We start from the raw sequence: 21931 nt of genomic DNA, 5'->3' as shown, positions 1-21931 counted from the left end.
TCAGTTTTATTGTGGATTTGGAACCTGAATGAAATCATTAACTATAGGGAACAACACTGCTTATTTGCTTGGCTGTTTTTGTGACTGAAATATGAGTCCAAGATTGACAAAAAAATCACATTGTGCATACAAAAAAACAACCCAATTGTATTTCAACACTATTTTATTACAGAAGTGTAGCTATTGCCATTCCCTTCGCAATTGTGTATATATTTTTTTACATTCAATAAACACTGATGTTTTGTTTTTTTTTTCAATGTAAAAAAAAAATGAAGAAAAAAAATGATGAATGTACTGCAGGGCATAGCTGCCTTCTGATCATATGTGACTAGATTTACACGAAAAGCAGCATTGAGGTGCATTAACCTGAATATACATGTTTTATATTTTCAATAATGGCATGGGGAGCGAGTAATGGACCAACATCCACTTTTTTCCTAATAAAAAAGCAATTTGTCACTTTAATAGTAGAAATGTAGTTTTAAAAGAATGATGTCATAGACACACGTGAAGCCTGTCTGAAGATAACAATTTGATAGCTATAGGCGATTTTGATCAAAAAGTATCATATTCAGTGAAATACGATGTTAATTATACTGTATTGTTACTTAAGTATACAGATGTTCATTTAAATAGATTTCGAAAAGTAGTATTTGAAACACTGTGTACTGTAGTATTACAAAATCATGCTGTCATGGGATTTTTTTTTTGTCTTTAACTCCAAAAAAATAATATCTTCCATAAAGAAGATAAAAAAATCTGTTGTTCATTGAGAAAATTACCTGCATCTTCCCTCCTCTAAGACATTATATTCATAGGAGAATATATTTATACAGGTATAACTTGAATATTAGTGTTTCACAAATAACATATGAAATAGTTGTTTGTTGTAACTGTGCTGGTAATTAATCATTGTATGGGTCCTGAACGTGCGAGAAAGGATGTATAAGGGCCATTTACTCAGTCCAGATATGTGCTCACTTTGAGATGGAGAGTTTTAAGGATTTTATTTCCATAGTAATACACTGTATTATTTACTCAGTTTGACACCAAGGGAGAGAAAACAAATGCTGTGAAAATGTGCGAGAATAACAAAGCGCTCCACAAACAATCCAACAGTTTCAATGGTAAAAGAGGTTGGGATTTTTCCACTCACGTGCTCCAGACTCTAACCTGTCTAAATAGTTCAAAACATCTGTCTGAAGAGAGGCCATTTGCCCTCAAGAGTCTTTCGCTGTGAGAAAACGGCATGCTGAAACACCCCATCCCCTTCAATAGCAACAAAAAACACCAAAGGAGCATCTAACGTAACTACACCAGTACGTTTGTAGGTTTACACACTGCCATCATCTTCTGTCCATAAAGTGCTCTCTTTTGTCCTGGGGAATGACTAAAGGAAATGAGGGATAAGTCTGAAAGTTTGTTTTGTTTTCGAACGGCCGGTAGCAGTTTTCAGTAGACGTAGCCCTCGTTGTACGGGTGCGGATTGCAGTAGCCGCCCTCTTGAATGTACGCCATGTTCTCATCGAAGTGTGACAATGGCACGGTGTCTTCCTCGTTGATCTGCCGCTCCAGGTCGGTCTTCAGCACCGGGCGCTGATTGTCAGGGAAGGCCATGGAGAACAAAGCCTCGGGGTCGCAGACAAACTTATACACGTATCTTTCGCCTGCCACCTTTGAGTCAAGAAACCAGAATATTACTATACATTTCAACAGTGCAAGGACAATGTTTTTTTTTATGACTTGCATTCAAAGAGTTTTTGGGAAGTTGACAAATAACATGTCTTTAAACTTTTTTACGTGCTTTTTTACGTGATTTCCTCTGAATGTACACAAGGCGCAGTGCATGCGTGTTTACGTCAGCAGCACCACACGCATGTGTTGTTTACATGCAGATCAAAGCACACACAATCGCACATGCATCATGATACTCTCCAAAATGGACGCGGAGGAGAAGAATTGTTGAATAAAGTTATTATTTTTGTTTTCTTTGCACACAAAAAGTATTCTCGTAGCTTTGTAAAATTACGGTTGAACCACTGATGTCACATGAACAATTTTAACGATGTCCTTAATACATTTCTGTGCCTTGATCGTGGTAGTACCCTTGCTGTCTATGGAGGGTCAGAGAGCTCTCGGAGTTCATCAAAATTATCTTAATTTGTGTTCCGAAGATGAACAAAGGTCTTATGGGTTTGGAATGACATAAGGGTGAGTAATTAATGACAGAATTTTCATTTTGGGGTGAACTATGCCTTATAAGCCATATATATATATATATATATATTTGAAAAAAATTATTCAATTGTTTTAGAACAATAACATGTCAAAAAACAAGAATTGTCACTACATTCAAGTCCAAATTTGGATGTTTTATTGTTCACCATGAATGACCATTTTTGCTTAAAATATCCTAAAAGTTATAACTACAGTAAAAAAGGTAAGATTTTTTTAAAATGTCTTTAAAAAGCCTAACCAATTCTTCATTTATTTTATTTAAAAAAAAGTAAAAACAGTAATATTTCTAAATATTATTGCAATTTAAAATTGTTTTATATATTTATAAAAACAATTAAAAATTAAAATCAGCATTTATTTGAAATATAAATATTTTGTAACATTATAAATGTCCTTACTGGCATTCTTTTGAACAATAGTGCATTCAGACTTTAGCATTGCAGCTGAGCATTACATTTTCCTATTAGCATATGAGCTTTAAAACAGTCATTAGCATTATTAAAAAGTAACTTATTATGAAAAGAGTCAATATATGCAAAAAGGACAGTATTTTGAAAGTATAAAAACTAGTTGTGATGTGTTTCATTATTACCTTTTGCATGATGCCTTTCTCATAGTAATAGCGCAACGATCTGCTAAGTTTGTCGTAGTTCATGGCAGGCCGATTCTTTTGAATTCCCCAACGTCGCGCCACCTTTGAAGCAAAGGGAATACGTTGTTACAAATGAAGGTACTGCAAAAATATAGAAGTTTCTCTCAAACATTACACAAAGATAAGACCTAACACCCACTAAACTAGCTCACACAAGGGCCCTCCTCAAAAACAAAGCACTGACGGGTCTATAGCTAAACCTTGTCAGGGGTGAAATACAAGTCGGCGTCCTCTCATTGGCCACAGCCGTGTACTCATACCTCTAGTCAGAGATGTGTTCATTAGGAACAGCAGATTGTGGCAGATGTTCCTGCACCTGTCCGCACGACCACCCACCTGTGCCCCCCTCCTTTTCAAATCTCCCTCCCACAGCCCGGCGCTGTGGGCCTTTTTCACTCTACTGCGGCTCATTCACGCCTTGCACCCGCCCAGACAATCCCAACGGCCCACAGTCACCTGATGGCATGAATGACTCCCCTGTTCCCTACAGCTGCCCTGTGGACCAACGCCAGTACACACACACACACACATACACACATACAGGACTAACAAATCCCACTGTTGCCGACACTTTACACAAACACACCTTTGTCCGTGCTTTCCAAACACTTCGGACTTTTTGGAGAGTCGACATGTTGAAATACTTTATTTTTTTGGATGGACATGACTGGCGCTTTTGAACACACAAATAAAGAGACTCTCTAGGAATCAAAACTTGCATATAGCGTGGAGATATTTTAAATTTAGTAAAGATAATCAGATAATGATGTAATTAAGCAATATATCATGTCCTAAAATTATTGTAACCCTATAAAGCCAACTGTATCATATTTGATGCACAAAATTTAAAAGCCTTTAAATTATTAGCATGATTCAAACTTTGCTGAAAAGCAACTGTAGCATATTTTTGCTCAGTTTGGGCCTCTGAATAAAACTGAGGTGTTTTATTTTTCCCCAAATATGAGCTCCATATTCTCCTATATCTTAATATATGAACCATAAAAGCCTGAAGTATCAAATATGATATTCAGCAAAAAACCCTGTGCATTAAAAAAATATATAGGCTCAATAAACTGTTCCATTAAAAAAGAAAAAAAAAAAAAAAAAAAAAAGATTTTTTCCAGTTATTTTTTTCATGTCAGGTTTTATAGGGGGTTAAATTTTTAGGGAAAAAAAATACTTATTTTAGTTCCTTTAAATTATTAATGTCCTAAAACAATTTTTATTAAATCCCACAAACACAATGCACACCATATACAGATAAAATCTTGGTTGAAAAATGTACTTTTGAGGCTAGTTTGTACCTCCTCGGGCTCAATGAGTTTAAACTCCATGCCCCGGCCTGTCCACGCAATGAAGTGTGAGTTTGAGGGGTCATCCAATAGGGCCACCAAAAACTGCCAGAGCTGCAGCGAGCCTCGTCTCTGATAGGTCGGGCCTTCACGGTACAGCCCCGCCTCCTGCTTTATATCACCTGTGGGAGGAAAAATGACAAAAGACGTTAGCTCACATAGCCAATCCTATAACGCCTATGGGCTAGACATCATCATGGTGAAACTGGGCATAAACAAAAATACAATAAAAAGTAAAGTAATGGCACAGCCTTCAATGGATAAAGTTGTCATTTTTATATGTTACATGTCGGGAGGCTCATACAGTATTCAAGACTATAGATGAATGTACAGTAAAGAGTCAACTTATTATTTAATAAATAATATTTAAGTCAGCGCATAAATATACGTAAATAAATAAATAAATACATACTTTCAACCTTCTCTGGTACCACGCAAGTGTCATCATAGAAGTGCCTTGCAACTTTGTCGAACATGCATCCTATTGAGTAAAGACATTGAGATATTGTTATAATCTGACTTTTTACATGAAATAAAACTTCAAATTAGACATTTTAAATAATAAAATAGCCATATAAGATCAAATATATTATACTGCGTGGATAGTTACCCTCTGTTCTGTTATTGTGGGCCAGATATCCTTCTTGTCTAAGATATACAGAGTGACAGCTAGGCACTTCTGAAAAAGGAAAACGAAACAAAAAAAGCATTTTAAAAAGCGGAAAAAAATTATGCATGGGTTCAGCTAAAAACGAAAACTTATATTTATTTATTTATGCATTTATTTATTTGCTTACTATTATTTTCCATTTTAAGACAATGGAAAAAAATCCCCAGGACAACATCCCATTTTATATTCAAAAGAGTAGGTTAAAACATTATGGACAACAGATTTGTGAGGATTAACCGCAGTGGACGCCTTGTGCTCCGCGTCAGTCGTGTTGTTTGTTGGAGATGTGATTCAATCAAAGCAAAGCAAGACAGCTTAAGTGAATGCTCCATAAAACTTCTAACCCTGTTCATTTGGACCTATAAAGATCTCTCAGGGTTTCATTCAAGTGATGGGCCTGTCGAGGAAACTACCGCTGATTAAATTAGCAGCTGACTGCCCAGTCCTTACACAGCTCACAACAAACAAACTCCTTTATGAGGCAGAATAAATTCTTCTAAATGGCTGGGCGGGGATGCAAAACATGTCGATGATCTCCTCCACTGATGTAAAGAACCGATGCAGACAAATCACTCGCACTCACAAAGCTCTCATCACTTAATTTGTTAGCTTTTAGTGTGTCTAATTTTATAGATAATAATTGGACAATATGTTATAGATAATAATATCGACATACAATGTAAAAGTTAATGCACTAACAATTATTTAGGAACTGTCAGAATATCTGTTGTAAATATTAATTTTAAAATAATAATAATAAACAATTGTAATTAAAAAAGTAATTTTATGAACTAAATGTAAGAATAACTTTTATATTGTTAGTAATATTTCAAGATGAACACATACTGGACTAAAGCATACTGTATAATATAAAGTTTAGCATAAACTAATGGTCTGTTGTAAATGTTAATTTCAGAATAATAATAAAACATATTTTGTTTTAAAAATATAATAAATTAGATTATGTTGCTTTGATATTAAGTAAACAGAACAGGCCCTAGTATTACTGCTATTATCCTCAGGTTATATTTTACAGATTCACATTATCAACAGGAAACCGCTGAGAAGCAGTGCTGCCTTCTTTCCTGACAGGCGGCTGCTTCCACCTCCATTTTTTATGAATGAAAACCAAAAGCCTCTTCATTCATGCCAGAGCTGGGCCGACAGCCTGGGGGCCCCTGGGGGAGAGATTAGGGCCCCCTCTCCTTTCCAGCCAGGCCCTCAGGAAATGAGATCAGGCCCAAATTTCCTAATAGCACCCTAATTCTATCAATCTCCCTGTCCCTAATAAAGTTGCTATCTGGCTGTATGAGTACCCAAAAGAAAACAAAAGAAAAATGATCTTCAGACTGTTTCCTGTTAGTTTAGTGAAGTACATACTGTCTCCATATCCTTATAAATCTTGCTTTATTCATTAATTCTATTTGTTTATTTTTCTGTTTAATTATTTAAACTTTAGGGTCTTTTCATGTTTTTGAAACACATGATTTTTTTGCACAAAATACAGTAATGTGAAATATTTTTACAATTTAAACGGTTTTCTATTGTAATATATTTTTAAAAAGCTGAATCTTCAGCATCATTACTCCAGTCTTCAGTGTCACATGATCCTTTAGAAATCATTCTAATACGCTGACTTGGAGCTCAATAAACATTTCTTTTTATTATCAGTGTTGAAAACAGTTGCGTGACCTAACATTTTGTAGAAATGTTACAAATCGAGCAATATACTGCTCTGTCAGTATTAGCAGACTTGTAAACGTATAGAAACGAAACTCACCTGAGTCGTAGGTGAAGTCGCGAGGCTCTTGTTTGATCATCATGGAGTGCGGGTACGTCTGGGGGAGCGGCGCCCCCACCATGGCCGAATGTTCGAAGAGGGGGTCTCCGTACTCCTGCTTGAACCCCTGAGGAGGGAAGGGGATGCTGGGTTCTGACATCTGTCTGTGATACATGGGCCGTCCGTCCCGCGACATCGAATGAGAGGGGAACGAATGACACGGCTCCGACAACTGCCTCCGAAATCTGTACAAAACACTGAATAGAATAAGTATCACGCATGATATCTATCTATCTATCTATCTATCTATCTGTCTGTCTGTCTGTCTGTCTGTCTGTGTCTGTGTCTGTGTCTGTGTCTGTGTCTGTGTCTGTGTCTCTGTCTGTCTGTGTCTGTGTCCGTGTCTCTGTCTCTGTCTGTCTGTCTGTCTGTCTGTCTGTCTGTGTCTCTGTCTCTGTCTGTCTGTCTGTGTCTCTGTCTGTCTGTCTGTCTGAGTGTTTTGGTAATTGGCAGTACCTGTGGTCCATGGGGTAAGCGCTGTCAGGGAGGGGCTGTGGGGGTGCGAGGTGAGGGTACGTCCTGTCTGGTTTCGGGGTGGGGGCGGCAGTGGGAGACACATGCTGGCCAGGGGACACGGGCGTGCTGCAGGGGGTAGACACTGGGCTGGAGGCCTTCATTCCCGAGGGATGCTTCTGCTTGTAGGCACTGGAGACACCAGGGAACAAGAGCAGTTTAAGTTAGTCTTTCCTGAGGGCCTTTCACGCTACTGAGATTATTATGAGACTGTGCTCAACTTTATTGCTGGAAAATGTAAAAAATTGTAAAAAACATAAACGCTAAAACTTTTTGTCTGCAGCATACTTTATAAAGCATGCTAAACTGGTATTTCAAAAATGGCTGGAAATGATTTTTAAAATATATTTTTTATATCTTTTGAATTACATGTTTTTAAAGGGGAAAATTGATTAAAAATGTTAAAAAATAATACTGATAAAAATAAAAAATTATAAAAATATGTATAACAGCAGATTTTATTTATCTGTTGAACCATTGTGAAAAAAAAAATCATAAGACTAAAGCTATTACAATTATAATTTATACAATAATAGTAACAATAAAAAATTCTAATTAAAATAAATATATAATATTTACTAAAATATAATTGTAATTTATTGCTTAAAAGTTTGGGGTCAGTCTCTTACGTTAACCAAGTCTGCATTTAATACAGTAAATACAGTAATATTTTAAAATACTATTACAATTTAAAATAACTGTTTTCTATTTTAATATATAATCAGTTTACAAAGACCCACACACATTGAAAAACAGTAAAGGATGCTGCGAGCTCACCTGAATGGGGAAGAGTCTGCCTGGCACCTGCAGAACAGGTGCACTGTTGAAATAGCTGGAGAAGAGTTTGATGTTGATGGTGGCCGACATGAGGACCAGCCGCAGGTCTGGGCGCAGGGGCAGTAGGGAACGCAGCACTCCCAGCAGGAAGTCACAGTGCAGGTGTCTCTCATGCACCTCGTCCACGATCAGCACCTGGTACTGGCCCAGGGAAGCGTCCCGCTGGATCTGCCGGAGCAGGAGACCCTCGGTCAGGAACAGCAGTTTGGTAGCTGTGGTGCGGCTGCTCTCAAAGCGGATCTGGTACCCAACCTGAAGATAGAACATACAAGACAAAATGTTTTCCCAACTAATTTTCACTTAGAATTAAAAAATAGTGTATATATATATATATATATATATATATATATATATATATAGATGTATATACTATACATTTTGACCTCTTATGTGCAGGAATTGTTCTCATAGTTCCATAATCTAACAAAAAAATCCCACAATTCCCCACATCTATCCTTTATCCATCCAGCTCTCCACCCCTCACATGCCACAATCGACAAGGTACCAAAGAGAAACCATCTGATATCTTGTCAGATATGAACCTTAACGCAATTACACTCCATTCAGAAACATTAAAAGACAAGGAAGGAACAGGCTTCTATGGGGCTTGACAATCTCCAAAGCACCTCTGAAGAGAACATCATTATCACAGAGGTTGTTGGTTCAGCTTGAGTGCCATCTGCAATACGAGGGTAGGTTGGCTCCTCCAGCGAAATACATCCAGGTGAAATGTCATAAATTTAAAATCAAATCAATAGGAAGATGACTGTAACCAAGCAACCGTGTTTGCCATAGACGCTTGTCCAAGTGGAAAAGCCATTTATTGCACTTAATGCACCGTAGTTCAGTGTCACATGATTCTTCAGAAATCATTCTAATATGCTGATTTGCTGCTCAAGAAACATTTTTATTACCATTGTTGAAAACAGTGCTTCTTAATATTTTAGTGGAAACCATTGTGCTTTTTTTCAGGATTCTCTCATGAATAGAACGTTAAAAAAGCAGCCTTTATTTGAAACACATCTTTTGAAACAGTATGTGTTTACTGTCATATTTGAACAATTTAATGCATTGCTGAATAAAATTAGACGCTTGTCCAAGTGGAAAAGCCATTTATTGCACTTAATGCACCGTAGCGTAATTTCTTGTTTTTCTTTTTTTGTGTTTTCTTCCCCCTTTCCAATTTCAGGTGGTTCTCATTCAAATCATTTCGAACAGCACCTGCTGTACAGTTGCCTTTGAGTAAATAACTAAAGGAAAACTATTATTATTGTGCTTTTTTTCCATAAATCTTTAAGACTATTCTTGGCTCAGGCTGAAAAGTCACATCTATGCCAAGTCCCCATCTGCGTTAGGGCTGTTCTGTCAAATGAACGTCTGTGCTTTTATTCAGCCTTTAGTCACATATAAAAGGTGAAACACACACCCACTGTAACATCATAGTGTCGGAGGTGAATCTGTGCTTTATGCAAAGCCCTGAAAATTCAGCGTCACGAGCAGCGTGATTAACAAACCCAACATTTGCATTCAGAAATTAGGTTTTTAATTCAGAAATCTGTAATTAGGAAAATAACACCCTAAATTGACAAATAATAGCTAAAAATAGTTTGTTAAACGGTAGCGTTATTGCAAATGTATGTAGACATATTCGGCCCATTTATCACTTAACTCTCTCACTCCAGATGCCGAGGCTGAATTTGCAAACCAAAATATGTGATGTTAGTGTCTCTCTGACAGCTGAAAGTATAAAGTTTAGAGTTGATTTTCACTGCTTTGGTGCAAAAACACTTATGGTTTCACGCAGACGTCGCAGTCTAGCATGTCTAGCGTTCGTCTCGTTACTACCGGTATTTTCTTATAACACTTGATGCATGTAAGTTATATAATCATTTAGTGTCATATACAAGATTTGATTATTTTATGTGGGTTTCTGTGAACGCTACCTGATGTTATACAGGCACTTCTCCCCATAGTGGATTCTGAAGGGCCTCTCCTGACTGCAGGCTGAGCCCAGATCAGTACACGGACTGTGGGGCTCTCTCTTTATCCTCAACTGCAGCCCGTGGAACGCCACTGAGAAAGAGACAAACGTTTAGACGTTTAAACAGAACACCAAGATCCTCACTAAATTCATTAATCAGAGGATGCAGAAGTGTCATTTTAAACTGCAATCATTCTCACACAAGGCATCTGCAGATGAAGTTGAGAAGACTTTACAACGTGGTTTACATTTTTGTATGCATTCACCAAAAATCATTAGATTTCTGTTTGCATGCAAAAAGTTTGTGTTTTCAGCAAAGGTTTCTTGCAACTCACATAAACAAGGACAGGTGGATATGTAATAAAATACTTTTTATATAAAAATCTGCATCAATTCAGTAACCAAATTCCATTAAAATCATCTTTAAAGCCACATTTAGTATTGTTTTTCTTCAGCACACAGGAATGAGATTCTTGACATTCAGTAATTTGAATGACAGCTGTTGTCAAGAAGTGTTACTAATGTATTTAAACATTTCTGCTTCTAAAGGTAATCTTTGAAAACATGAAAAAAGGGAAGAAGAATAAAAGCATAAATAGAAAGTGCTTCATTTATTTGATGAAATTGGTGTAATCTCAAAGTTAAGAATAAAAATATCAATGTCTAAAGTAAAAAACCTTCATTTATTTGAAATTTTAAATGGTCTTGTTAGGATGTGTCGTTGTTCATGATAGTGGATTCTAAAAGTAGCAGTATGGATTAATAATTTATACTTGAGAAGACTTCTTGACGGACCATATTAAGAAGCACGTAGACAGACGAAAGGGAAAAAATGCCATAATTGATTTTACGCAAAGGAATACGAGTAAACGAATCAATACAAAATCTGTTAGCATCAGAGGACGTCATACGTGCAGGATGCCATTCCAGGATTGCAACAATTACACGTTCATTGATTGGTGTTAATGGACAGCATTTTCAAGAAGTCGTTTATGACATTTCCTTTCAATTTTTTGTGTTCTTGCAATTTATGAGATGCATTTAAAACCCCCTGAGCACGTCAGATGACAACTGAAGTGCACACCTCCAAAAAAACAAAAAAAAACTCATTGACTAAAATAAAGAGCTATTATAAAATCAAAAGAACATCTTGAGTACTGCAAAATATTCATTTCTGAATCTTAACTTGTTATGCAAAATATTCACAAATTATTTCCATTATGACGTTGCTTCTGTTTTCATTCCTCAAAAAGTTTCATTTCTTTCCTTAAAGCTGCGCTCTAATAGATTTCATTTTCATAAATCAATAGTCTTTTCTCTGCCAAATGCTACCGAACAGCATTTTCACTGCTTCCTGTGTTACATAAAAGTGCATTTGGGTAAAAATCACAACTGTTTCTAAGTGTCTAATAATGTTTTTTTTTTCTGTGCTGATGGTCGTGCGTTTTCTCACCCTTCTCTCTTTCTCACTCTCACCTCTTCGCTGACTGTTACTCGCTGATAATAGATTCAGTCACACCTTCTTCTTAAACACTGGGCTTGAATTAAGATGGCCTTTACAAAAGGGCAAATAACTCAAATATAATCACTGTTGGATCACACTTCCCCAGCCACAAATCACTATTATATTAATGCTTTAAACGATTGATCTTTTACAGTACCAGTTCTCTTAACAATTACAAATGCATTCAAAAAAAAAAATATATATACACTACCATTCAAAAATGTGGGGTCGGAAAATTTTTAATGCACTTAACGCTCACCAAGGCTGCATTTACTTGATAAAAATACAGTAAAACAGTAGTATACTAACATATTTTAAAATGTCATTTATTCCTGTGATGGCAAAACTGAATTTTCAGAAACCAAGTATGCTGATTTGGTGTTTCGTTTTCAGAAATAATTCTAATATGCTGATTTGGTGCTCAATTTCTTATTATTGTCAATGTTTCAAACACTTGTGCTGCTTTTTTAGGATTTTTTGATGAATAGAAAGTTCAAAATAACTATTTTTTATTTATTTAAAATGATTTATTTGCATATTTACTGTCACTTTTGATCAATGTAATGCATCCTTGCTAGCTAAAAATATTAATTCTTTAAAAAATACTTTTAAATGGTAAAAGTAAACAACACATACAGTATATTACAAATCTTTAAATGATAAAAATAATTTCACAAACAACCAGTTTATCAGGCCACACACGTCTAGTGCGGTTTGAGAGGTGTTCTGGCTGTGTTATCCCTGTATATCCCATTTCGAGGTGTTCTGTGGGAATGGACCACATGAAACGGAAGTGATCCACTGGCATTGTCGACTCAGACCCATATGGGAGGGCCAGGATGCCCGTTCAAGAGCCCAACCGCCATGCCCTCGCTCTACCTCCATCTGCCTGTCCCTCCTCTCCTCCACTATCCTGCCGACAACGCCAACTAACACCCTGCAGTTACATTGTTTTTGCTTAAATATACATATTGAAATTAAATAATATATCGACACAAAAAAAAGGCATCCTTTAGTGACATTTAACTTCACATTTGTCACAGCCTACGCTCACAATAAAGTCTAAGGAAGGGATACAGGACAATGGTGCATTATCAGCAAACACTAGTATATTTTATTTGCCTAATGAGCTTGAGTTCTCTAGAAAGACAAAGCCCTCCTTCTTCTCCCCTACATCCTCAGTAGCAGAGTCTGTTTTGGCTCCTCTTTAAGACATAAGCTGGACTCGCTCCCCACTGTGCCTCATTCAGTCCATGCCACTTCCGACACTGGCACTGGCTCTGCCACGACCACTGCGCGCCAACTTTACTTCCTATGCCCATTTAAAGGCCTATTGCTTCTGGCTGCACTCGCTGAGAAGGTACACAACCCAGAGAACACACGCCGCTCGCGCTCTCTCTCTCTCTGTTTATTCACAGAAACGCCAGCGGCGAACGACAACATGTCGCAAACAAATTTTCACACAAAATCATCAAATTTGAGCTTCTTTTAGAGTCAGAAGTCACTTTGCAAAATTTTATTTTGTAGAGCAACAGTAAAATAAAAAAAGGTCACACTTACAGTTTTCACTCTGAAAGTCTGGAACAAACTGCTCATCATTGTCAGGAACTTGAGCTGGGAGAAAAATAAGAGAGAAAAGGGTAAATAAACATTTTTCTTTCATAATTATTATAGTAGGTTTCCACAAGTCATTCTAACACAATCTCTACTCTAACAATCACTTTAATGAGTTATTTCCTCTAATAATCCTCTGTAATTGAAACACTAATGATCTGAAATTCTCAGACCAACCCATAAAGACGTTTATTGGTTTAAAACAGACAAAACATATCCTCTAATCACGTCAGTAATTTAATTTGTTGGACAAAGCAGGCTCTTGCGTGTGAAATGCATCCCATATCTGTCTCAGCCTTTCGCTTTTGATGTAATTGTGTCTTAAAATAAAATAAAACAAACCAGGCAACCAAAGGAAAAACACCTTGCCTTGTGATCAAATGTGCTTTACGCAGCGTCTTCATTAGGATAGCCATGCAGCGAGAAAACACCTATTGTTCACACTATCTAATTGGGACACATCCCCACTGGTGAATGCACCTGTACCTGCCGCGACGGCTGGCGTCCAAACAGAGCACGTTCCCCTACCTTTCCCTCTCTCGTAGCTAATGCTAAAATAATGAAGCCTTCATACGGAGCTCAATTAAGCACATTCATGTTTATATCACATGCGTTTGCACTCTTGCAAGACTTCTGTTGTTTATTGCTTGTTCAGCTTGACTCAAAGGAGAGCACGAGACCTCGCTGCACGGGGCTATTAGCACGTTTATTCCTCTGCGCTAAAATTGGATTTTCATTTTCACAACAGTAACAAGTCGCAACACGCACAAATCGACATTCGCTTTGTGTAAGGCAACAAGTTTTGCTCGGCTACTTGGCTTTTCGGCTTTCTTTTTGGAAATGGGAGTGCTTTCTCATGTCTGTGTAAATTGTGATGCATTCATACAGTATATGAAGTCAATATGGGAGAATTTTTAACTGGAAAAACGCTTGTGATTTTTATGTGTTAAATAATATAGATGAGACTGGGCTACACCGTAAATGTAAAATGTTCTAAGTAGTAAATAAGACTTTATTGGAGTACATTTCGCAATAAAATCTATTTTAGTAGTCGCTCTACTTCAAAATTTCACTACTTGCTGTTTCTATTAAATTATTTAATGGCAATTTCAAAGTAAAAACACCAAATTATTTTCAGAGCAGCAGTCATAAGGTTTTTATCTTAATACTTTTGTAGATTTTTAAGTCAAAACTCTAATTCAGACAAGAGTCAACTACATAATGAAGATATATTTTATTACTGAAAAGTTCAAATATAATAGATTTTTTAAATATATAACTGTCATGTCAGGGCAAGTTGACACATACGCTATAAATCAATTTTGTGTGTGTGTGTGTTACTTTTTGCATTTTTGCTGTTTCAAAATGTATTGTTTCATATTTATTTTATTGTTTAAAATTCTGGTAAAAAATACTTAATTGCAGGCTTTTCTGTGACAACTGACCACACAGAGGTCCACATGTATTTTATGAACTGTATTTTGTTTTATTAAGTTATGTTTCTGAGCAATAATGGTTAAAATAGAAATAAATAATACATATAAATGTGTGTGTATATATACAGGAATCAACTGTCATAAATAAACCCACACTATTCACTTGAGTAAAAAGTGTGACAACTAGCCCCAGTCTGTTCTATAACTGAACAAATCAGCACCAATTTATCTTTACGGTATTTCTCAGTGTTTTGAAAAGGCAAGTCGAGCACAACCGCAGCAGACGTCTTTACTGGTTGAACTCAACAAGAAATACCACCACCATTTCTCTGGCTGGTTCCAAAGCAAACACAATCAAAGAAATATCAACAAACCCCTCTCCAGATCAGAGGAGAATGAACAAGTGCATTAAGAGTCAGAAAGGTAGCGCAAACATCAGTTAAAGAGAGAAAAGGTGAGAGGAAGGGAGAGACTGAGCGCAGCAGCCAGTATTCTCAGCAGGGTGAATGAGTCAACCTGTGAATGGGACAGCTGATCCCAGCACCACTCCTGAGGCTAGCTAAGGTGTTGGAGCATGTCCACCAGTTAAAGAAAAAAAGAGAAGAGCAGAGAACACACAAACTGCAGCGCCAGGCCGTGAACGGCGCAAATCCAGCGCCATAAAGAGAGTTCATAATCACCTCTCTGCCAGACAAAGAGGAAAAGATGCAGAGAAATCAGATAAAGTTCACACTAGAAAACAATGAAATCAAAAACCGACTGGTAAAGCCAATAAACTAAATATTCAGTGTACGTTTTCTAGACATAATAAGTGACTGTCAGCTGTCTCTGGCCAAAATGACACATGTACGTCAAATGACGAGCCATCAGCTCTTTAGTCTACGCTGCCGGAAATTCTGTCCGTCGCTCATCCGTCTTCCTCTTCTTTCCAATTACCTGAGCTAATAAATCTCTGAAATGAAACCGCTAGGTCTTCGTTTGGGTTCTAATGGACAGGAAGTCATATATTAAATCTATCTGCGATTTATCTCGAATCTTTGGGCGCTGCGGCTGATGGATGGAAGACAGGTTGAATTGTACTCCTCACTGTAATATCTACTGCAGCGACTACTTTTTTTTTTCCCCCTGCCGGATACACTAAAATATTTAAGTCATGTCTAATTCTTTTAGAGGCCCTGGGGTGGATTTGGCATAATCAAACTCACGACAAGGAGAGTAAAGTCCGAAATCTGTTCTAAAGCGTACTTTTAATTTTCAAATCCACAATTGTACTGCAAGCATTTTTAAATACATTAAAGAATATATGAAAGCTGTCTATTAAAAATGAAGCTTCTCTTTCCTTATGCAGCTGGGCAATGTTAGATTACTTCCTTATATTTTAGATGTTTGGTTTTAAAAGCTGACCCGTACACACAACAGTGTCCTGTGGTGCAGCTGTACTAAAGCATATTTCAGTGAAGATATTTGAGATGATACTAAATAAAAAGATACTTGATTAAGTAGCATAAGTCAGACTTTCATGTGGCATTTAAAAATTCAGTCACACAAGCCAGATGTAATGCAATCACTAACAGAAAACAGACACACACTCATCTTCATTTCCTCTTTTTGTCCAAAGTGCACGCAAATGCATTCCATAGGCTGAAAGGCAGCTGGGATTTCACAAATGCAAAGCTCTGGGATCGGTTTTACAAACTGCTTTGCATGATTTTCAGCTGTCTAACTACTTTGTTTTTTCTTCTCAATTTGCAACCAAACTGACAAATAAACAGACAAAAGGCTGTTATGTCTATCATGATTTGCGACTTATATTTTAAACTTTTTCACAGCCTAAATTAATTTATAACAATAATAAAATCCCACAAAGCTTATTTACATTCTGCTAAAAATGGAAACATGACAGTATAATTGCAGCCAACTATATATGAATATTTATACTTTTTTTTAGCAAACTAAAAAAGTTATTTAACTCGAAAAATAAAACTGATTATCAGTTAAAATTCATTTGCATGCACATAATCAGTTTAAGGTTTTCTAAATGTATAAATGTCCTCAACATTTTAATAATGTTAAAACTTTTCAAAATCATTCACTTTTTGCAGCCAGAAAAAAAATACTTCTTAGTAATATTTGCAATGTTTCGCAGCACTAAAAATCTCAGTTTAAAGTAAAACTTCACACACCAAAAAAGTCTTAACATTTTGAAGACAAGCAAAACCTTATTTTTTTAACATCAGATTTGACAGTTTACCATTTAGAAAATTTTAACATAACATTGTTAGGAATGTAAAATTTTACATTTTGAAGACAAGAAAAACATTACATTTTTAACATCAAAATGTTTGCCATTTTACAATTTTTATTACATTAAAATATTTCCAAACACATTAACAATCAACCAAAGAGTGAACCATTTACTAACCTAAAGGTCGGTGCTGCAAGCAAGGTGGGAAGAAGACACTCGCGCTTAACTCCTGAAGCATCACGTTTGAGTTAGACCACAACCAGCATGTCTTGCCATGAGAAACAAAAAATTACCAGAAACAAGCAACAACAAAAAAGTTGGGGGGAAAAAAACGAATCTCTAAAAGTTGAAGCTCTTGAAGCGATCTACCGTCAATCCATTTCTTTAACAAAAAGAGTTACAAAAATAAAGAAAACAAAGAAAAACCTAATATACGAGAAGTATCAGATGAGAAAGAGAGGGATACGAAAAAGAAAACGAGTGAGGGAGAGAAGGTGTGCGCGTGAGAGAGAGGTGGCAGTGTTGGTGGCTCGTCTGCCTTAGCTCCTGCCAAAAGCGGACGAGAGGAGAAGAGAGTGAGCGAGACTGCAAGTTCTTCTGGTAATTTGTGATGACACTCAAAGTAGAACCTCCTCGGTCTCCCCCTAGACTCCTGCTCTTCTCAAGCACTAATGTATGCATGACACACCAAGTGCCTTCGCTACAGATGCATTAATTGGACTGCAGATTAGATCTGTAACTTGAGGCATATTTGCTCCCCCCCTCCCCCCCCACGCTCTCTCCGCTTCTTCAGCTTCAAAACAAAAGCTTGATCAACCACTGAGAAACCTTGAGCGAGACTGAAGGAAACAGACCAGAGCTTACCTTCAGCGCGCCAGGTCTCCTGAAGTTGGCTGAGATCTTGAAACAGCTCTAAAAACAAAGACAGCAGAGTTTGAGATGGCGAAACAACAGGTACAAAGCTTTAATTATGAGTTTTGACCCTCAGCACCTCTCGATTTCAGTCTCAAAGCCCTCTGAAGACTGAGGCGAGCGCAGCTGATTGAGATTTTAAAGCCCCGAGTGCAGGTGGCAACGAGCGATATTGCATTTTGTGAGATGTTAAGAAGGCGTGAAATGAACATTGTCTTTTTCACCCACACCTGAGTGCTTACCCTCGGTGTCCAACGCCAGGTCAGAGTTAATGAATTTTCTTTTCCTGTCCTTCGCTGGTCTCGTGTTGGACGTCTTTCCCCGAGGATTCTAAGCAGAAAGCAACAGATCAATTGTCTCAAATGAAGATGGAGTGTGTAGAGTTTGCTTTTGAAAGACATGCAACACACAACTGCAGCTTCACTCATCATGCTTACTGCTAATATATGAGATTCTTTAGTTAGTGGCTCTTTTGACTTGTTTGAAATCTTTAAAAATGAAATATAAAACTGTGTTTTTTATTAGATGATCATGGCCTTGATCAACCCTCAAGTGGAGTTTTGATTTTGATGGATTTTTTTTTTTTTAGGAAAAAGTTGAATAAGTCTTGTTCTTACTATACTAACCCAACATTGAAGAAGAAAGTCGACAATTTTTTTTTTTTTTTAAGTCTCAAAAACTGAGCTGTTTGGTAATGACACCTAGTTTTAAAAGTTCTAAAAAATATTTTTTTTTAATTTTTAAAATCTTCACTTCTCATTACCATCATAACACAGTTTTTTTTGAACAATTATTTTGTAAAATGCATTTGTGACTGTAATAAAAGTGTCATACTTTATTTAAAAAAATGTAAACTGCAGAACTGAAAATATGATTTTCTTAGGGAAAAAGTGAAAAATAGAATTTCCTTTATTTGACACAATTTAAATATATTATATAGCGGACGTTATAAGGTCCAAAATATAGCAATTCTGGTATTTAACTAGTTTAATACACAATAACAGGATTCACAGCAATTACAGTGAATACTTTTAAACTGTCAATGATTATTAATGTCTTCGAAATCAGTCCAGAAGTTTCCCTAAAGTGAAGAAACACACACATATAAATGACAGACCTGCCACGTTACGGTTTGAAAAACGCAGATTCTCCTCATCGGTCACTTATATGACAGATACATATTTACAATCATGGAGAGCACTGATTTACCTTCATCAGACTTACATGAGATTTTATGAAAGGCACTTGTTGGTCGTAAAGTCCGTCCATTCTCTGAGCGCGCCGTCCGATCACCCTTTGAAGTAGGAGACTGACTTTAAGCGAATTATTGGAGATGGAACATGAACTGCTGCGCGCTCGAGCGCATTCAGCGGCTCCATTCATAAACATATCTTTCATTTGACCGACTACATGCTGACTATTATGAAACAGACATTAAATGCATCAGATCCGTGACACTTTATAGATAAAGTTGCAAGTGTCCTAATGTAAATATGTTGCGGTGCTGTGCGTGCGTAACGCGGTGAGCCGATCCTCCGAAGGGACTGGACTTTTGGAAACTCTTTTTTTTCTGTTTCTAGTTACGTTTTACTGAAGCGTCGAAGGTGATGTAGAACTTAAAGCTTGCACTCACCCCAGTAAACGCACCGCATTCATGCATGGATGTGTCGCCGGACTGAATGAGAAAAGCGCTCTCGTGTCTCTCCTCCGCGCTCAAGTCAACACACACTCGCTGCATGCTGCTCCAGGGGCCTCCCTTCAGAAACAGCCGGCGCCCCGCTTCCCATTGGCTGCCACTGTCCTCCGCCGGATCAGATTTCCACCCGTCAATCAAGAGCCTATTTCACCGTTCCTTCATTAAAATATGCAAAACTGATATTGCAATTATAAGGTGTTTATTTATGAGAAACACAGCACGTCCTTATAATTTCTCTTGTGGCTAGATGTTTTGGAAATGATGTGCATAAAAATGCACACAATCTTTGGATGCTGTTTATAAGGCTTACAAATTACCTAACAGCTTTGGGCAAGCTGAAAAAGCTTCCAAACTTTCAAAGAATGAAATAAACAGGCATATGCTCAGAATGGCCACAGCAATATTTTCAAAAAGGATTTGTTAGGCGTAAATCTTAGACAATTTAATGCAGTGGTTCTCAACCTGGGGGCCATGGCCCCCTAGAGGGCCTCAGCAAACTTCCAAGGGGGCTCTGAAATTATGGGTTGAAATAAGGGAAAAAGCTGAGACAGAAGACGAGCACAGATGAGTGGTCAGTTATACAGTGTTGCCATGAGTCAATATTCCAAAATACTTGACCAATCAGAATACATTTATTCCAAATAGCTGTGTGATGAGTTATACATACTGTAAAAAATATGCTAAAAAATCAAATATAAATAAAAATATTATTAAAATTATTCAATTTTTTTAAAATTATTGAGTTTTTTACTTGTTCTTTCTTTGTAATGGTTTATGAAATTTACAAGTAATTTGAAAATTGTTTCTAGACTTGTTTTATATAAATAAATATAGTAGGTTACAACATGCTCTCACAGTTTTTTTTTTTTGTATGCAGTAAACAGATTTTTCAATTTCCATTTTTCATTACCATAGGTTTCGTTACTGTAACCTTGTTTTAATTTTAATTAAATGAATAGACAAATATACACAAAGATGTTCATTCTCAATAATCGTAATAGCAAGAAAGAACAACAAAAAAGATTAACAATGAATCACTTAGACTGGTATTTTAATTTGATTTAATCTAAATGAGTCTTTGTGGATGACTATTTGAATATATATTATTTGAATATTTGTGCTAACTATATAGGGTGAGGAGGATCTTTTCCCCCCATAACACCTATGATTATAGATATGCTTTCACACCTTATCTGACCTTTGAGATAAAGTTCATTATATCCATTTACATGCAACATATTTAACACATGCTAAAAGTGTCGGTCCGGTGTTTCCTCGTGTCAAAGCTCTAATCACGTCATTAAGAAACATCTAACATGTCACTTTTGCAGGATCAGGTAAACCAGCACATAAACAGAGGAACTTCCATTATAGGGAACTGATGGAAACCTGAAGTGACATTTTAAGTCATTCTTGACACAATGTATAATCCCGTTAGCTTTACGGAATGCAGGACAGGCATAGATGTTCATTTGACAGGTTAATATTAAAAGGTTACAACCCTAGCGATGCATTTGTTGTCAGGTCAAGAGGTGAGCTTATGGTCGTATATGTATGTTTCCTTATGTGCATGGTTTGACTTGTATGTATTGTATGTACCCCCAAGTCTATATGAAATAAATAAAAAAAAGAGGTGAGCGGTTGCAGTAAGCTGACAGGGTCAAAAGGTGAAAATAGGTGTGTTTCTTAGAATTACGAATGGACAAATTACCTGGCATATTAAAAATGTTTGTTTTCTATAAAAATTTTGCTTTTACTGATATCAAAACTTTTATAAAAGGGTCAAAAAGTTAACATTTAGGTTAGATTTTTCTGCATGTCTCTCTAAATAGATCTGGGGTCTTAAACAGTCTGATCTCATACAAAGTTTGTGAAAAAAAGAAAAATAATTAATATTTAGTCAAATTAAAATGCACAAGTATTTGGCGTGGCACATTAATATTGATTATTTTAATGACTTTACAATGTAAGCATCACATACGCATGTTATAATAGGCCAAGCATAAAATGCAACACACACTATTATATCACATTTACATTTTACATTTAGTCATTTAGCAGACACTTTTATCCAAAGCGACTTACAAATGAGGACAATGGAAGCAATCAAAATCAACAAAAGAGCAATGATATACAAGTGCTATAACAAGTGTCAGTTAGCTTAACACAGTACACGTAGCAAGGGTTTTTTAAAATAATATAATAAATAAAAAGAAAACAGATAAAATAGAAAAAGAATAGAGCAAGCTAGTGTTAGATGTCTTTTTTGCTTTTGTTAATTGTATAATAAATGAAAAGAAAACAGATAGAATACAAAAAGATTAGAAAGCAAGTGTTTTATTTTGAAGAAAACAAGCAGCAAATGAATAGAGTGCAAGTCTAAAAGGGACAAGTGTTTTTTTTTAAAGAATAGAATTAGAATAGAGAGTGCTAGAGTTAGA

The 21931-nt window shown here is 36.5% G+C and overlaps 1 protein-coding gene across 5 annotated transcripts; it reads right to left on the bottom strand.

Moving 5' to 3' along the window:
* Positions 1–1233: 1233 nt before the first annotated feature.
* On the bottom strand, positions 1234–19523 carry LOC107704767 (ETS variant transcription factor 1). Of its 5 annotated transcripts, XM_016507775.1 has the most exons (13): positions 19428–19511; positions 19019–19088; positions 18037–18124; positions 17747–17794; positions 13148–13201; positions 10046–10175; positions 7209–7397; positions 6693–6949; positions 4853–4921; positions 4655–4723; positions 4195–4364; positions 2831–2932; positions 1234–1674 (listed from the first exon to the last, which is right to left on the bottom strand). In XM_016507775.1, the coding sequence occupies exons 1-13, from the start codon at positions 19448–19450 to the stop codon at positions 1453–1455; spliced, it is 1491 nt and encodes a 496-aa protein (XP_016363261.1). In that variant the 5' UTR covers positions 19451–19511; the 3' UTR covers positions 1234–1452. The 5 variants fall into 5 exon arrangements, with proteins under 5 accessions (XP_016363261.1, XP_016363262.1, XP_016363259.1 ...); XM_016507776.1 differs by lacking the exon at positions 19019–19088 and having other exon boundaries at positions 19428–19523; XM_016507773.1 differs by lacking the exon at positions 19428–19511 and having other exon boundaries at positions 19019–19393.
* Positions 19524–21931: the final 2408 nt, after the last annotated feature.

This window comes from Sinocyclocheilus anshuiensis, unplaced genomic scaffold (genome assembly GCF_001515605.1).
Source record: "Sinocyclocheilus anshuiensis isolate Anshui unplaced genomic scaffold, SAMN03320099.WGS_v1.1 scaffold758, whole genome shotgun sequence".
Lineage (NCBI taxonomy): Eukaryota > Metazoa > Chordata > Actinopteri > Cypriniformes > Cyprinidae > Sinocyclocheilus > Sinocyclocheilus anshuiensis.
Note: the sequence above shows the minus strand (reverse complement) of the source record. Positions and strands in the feature narration are given on the sequence as shown.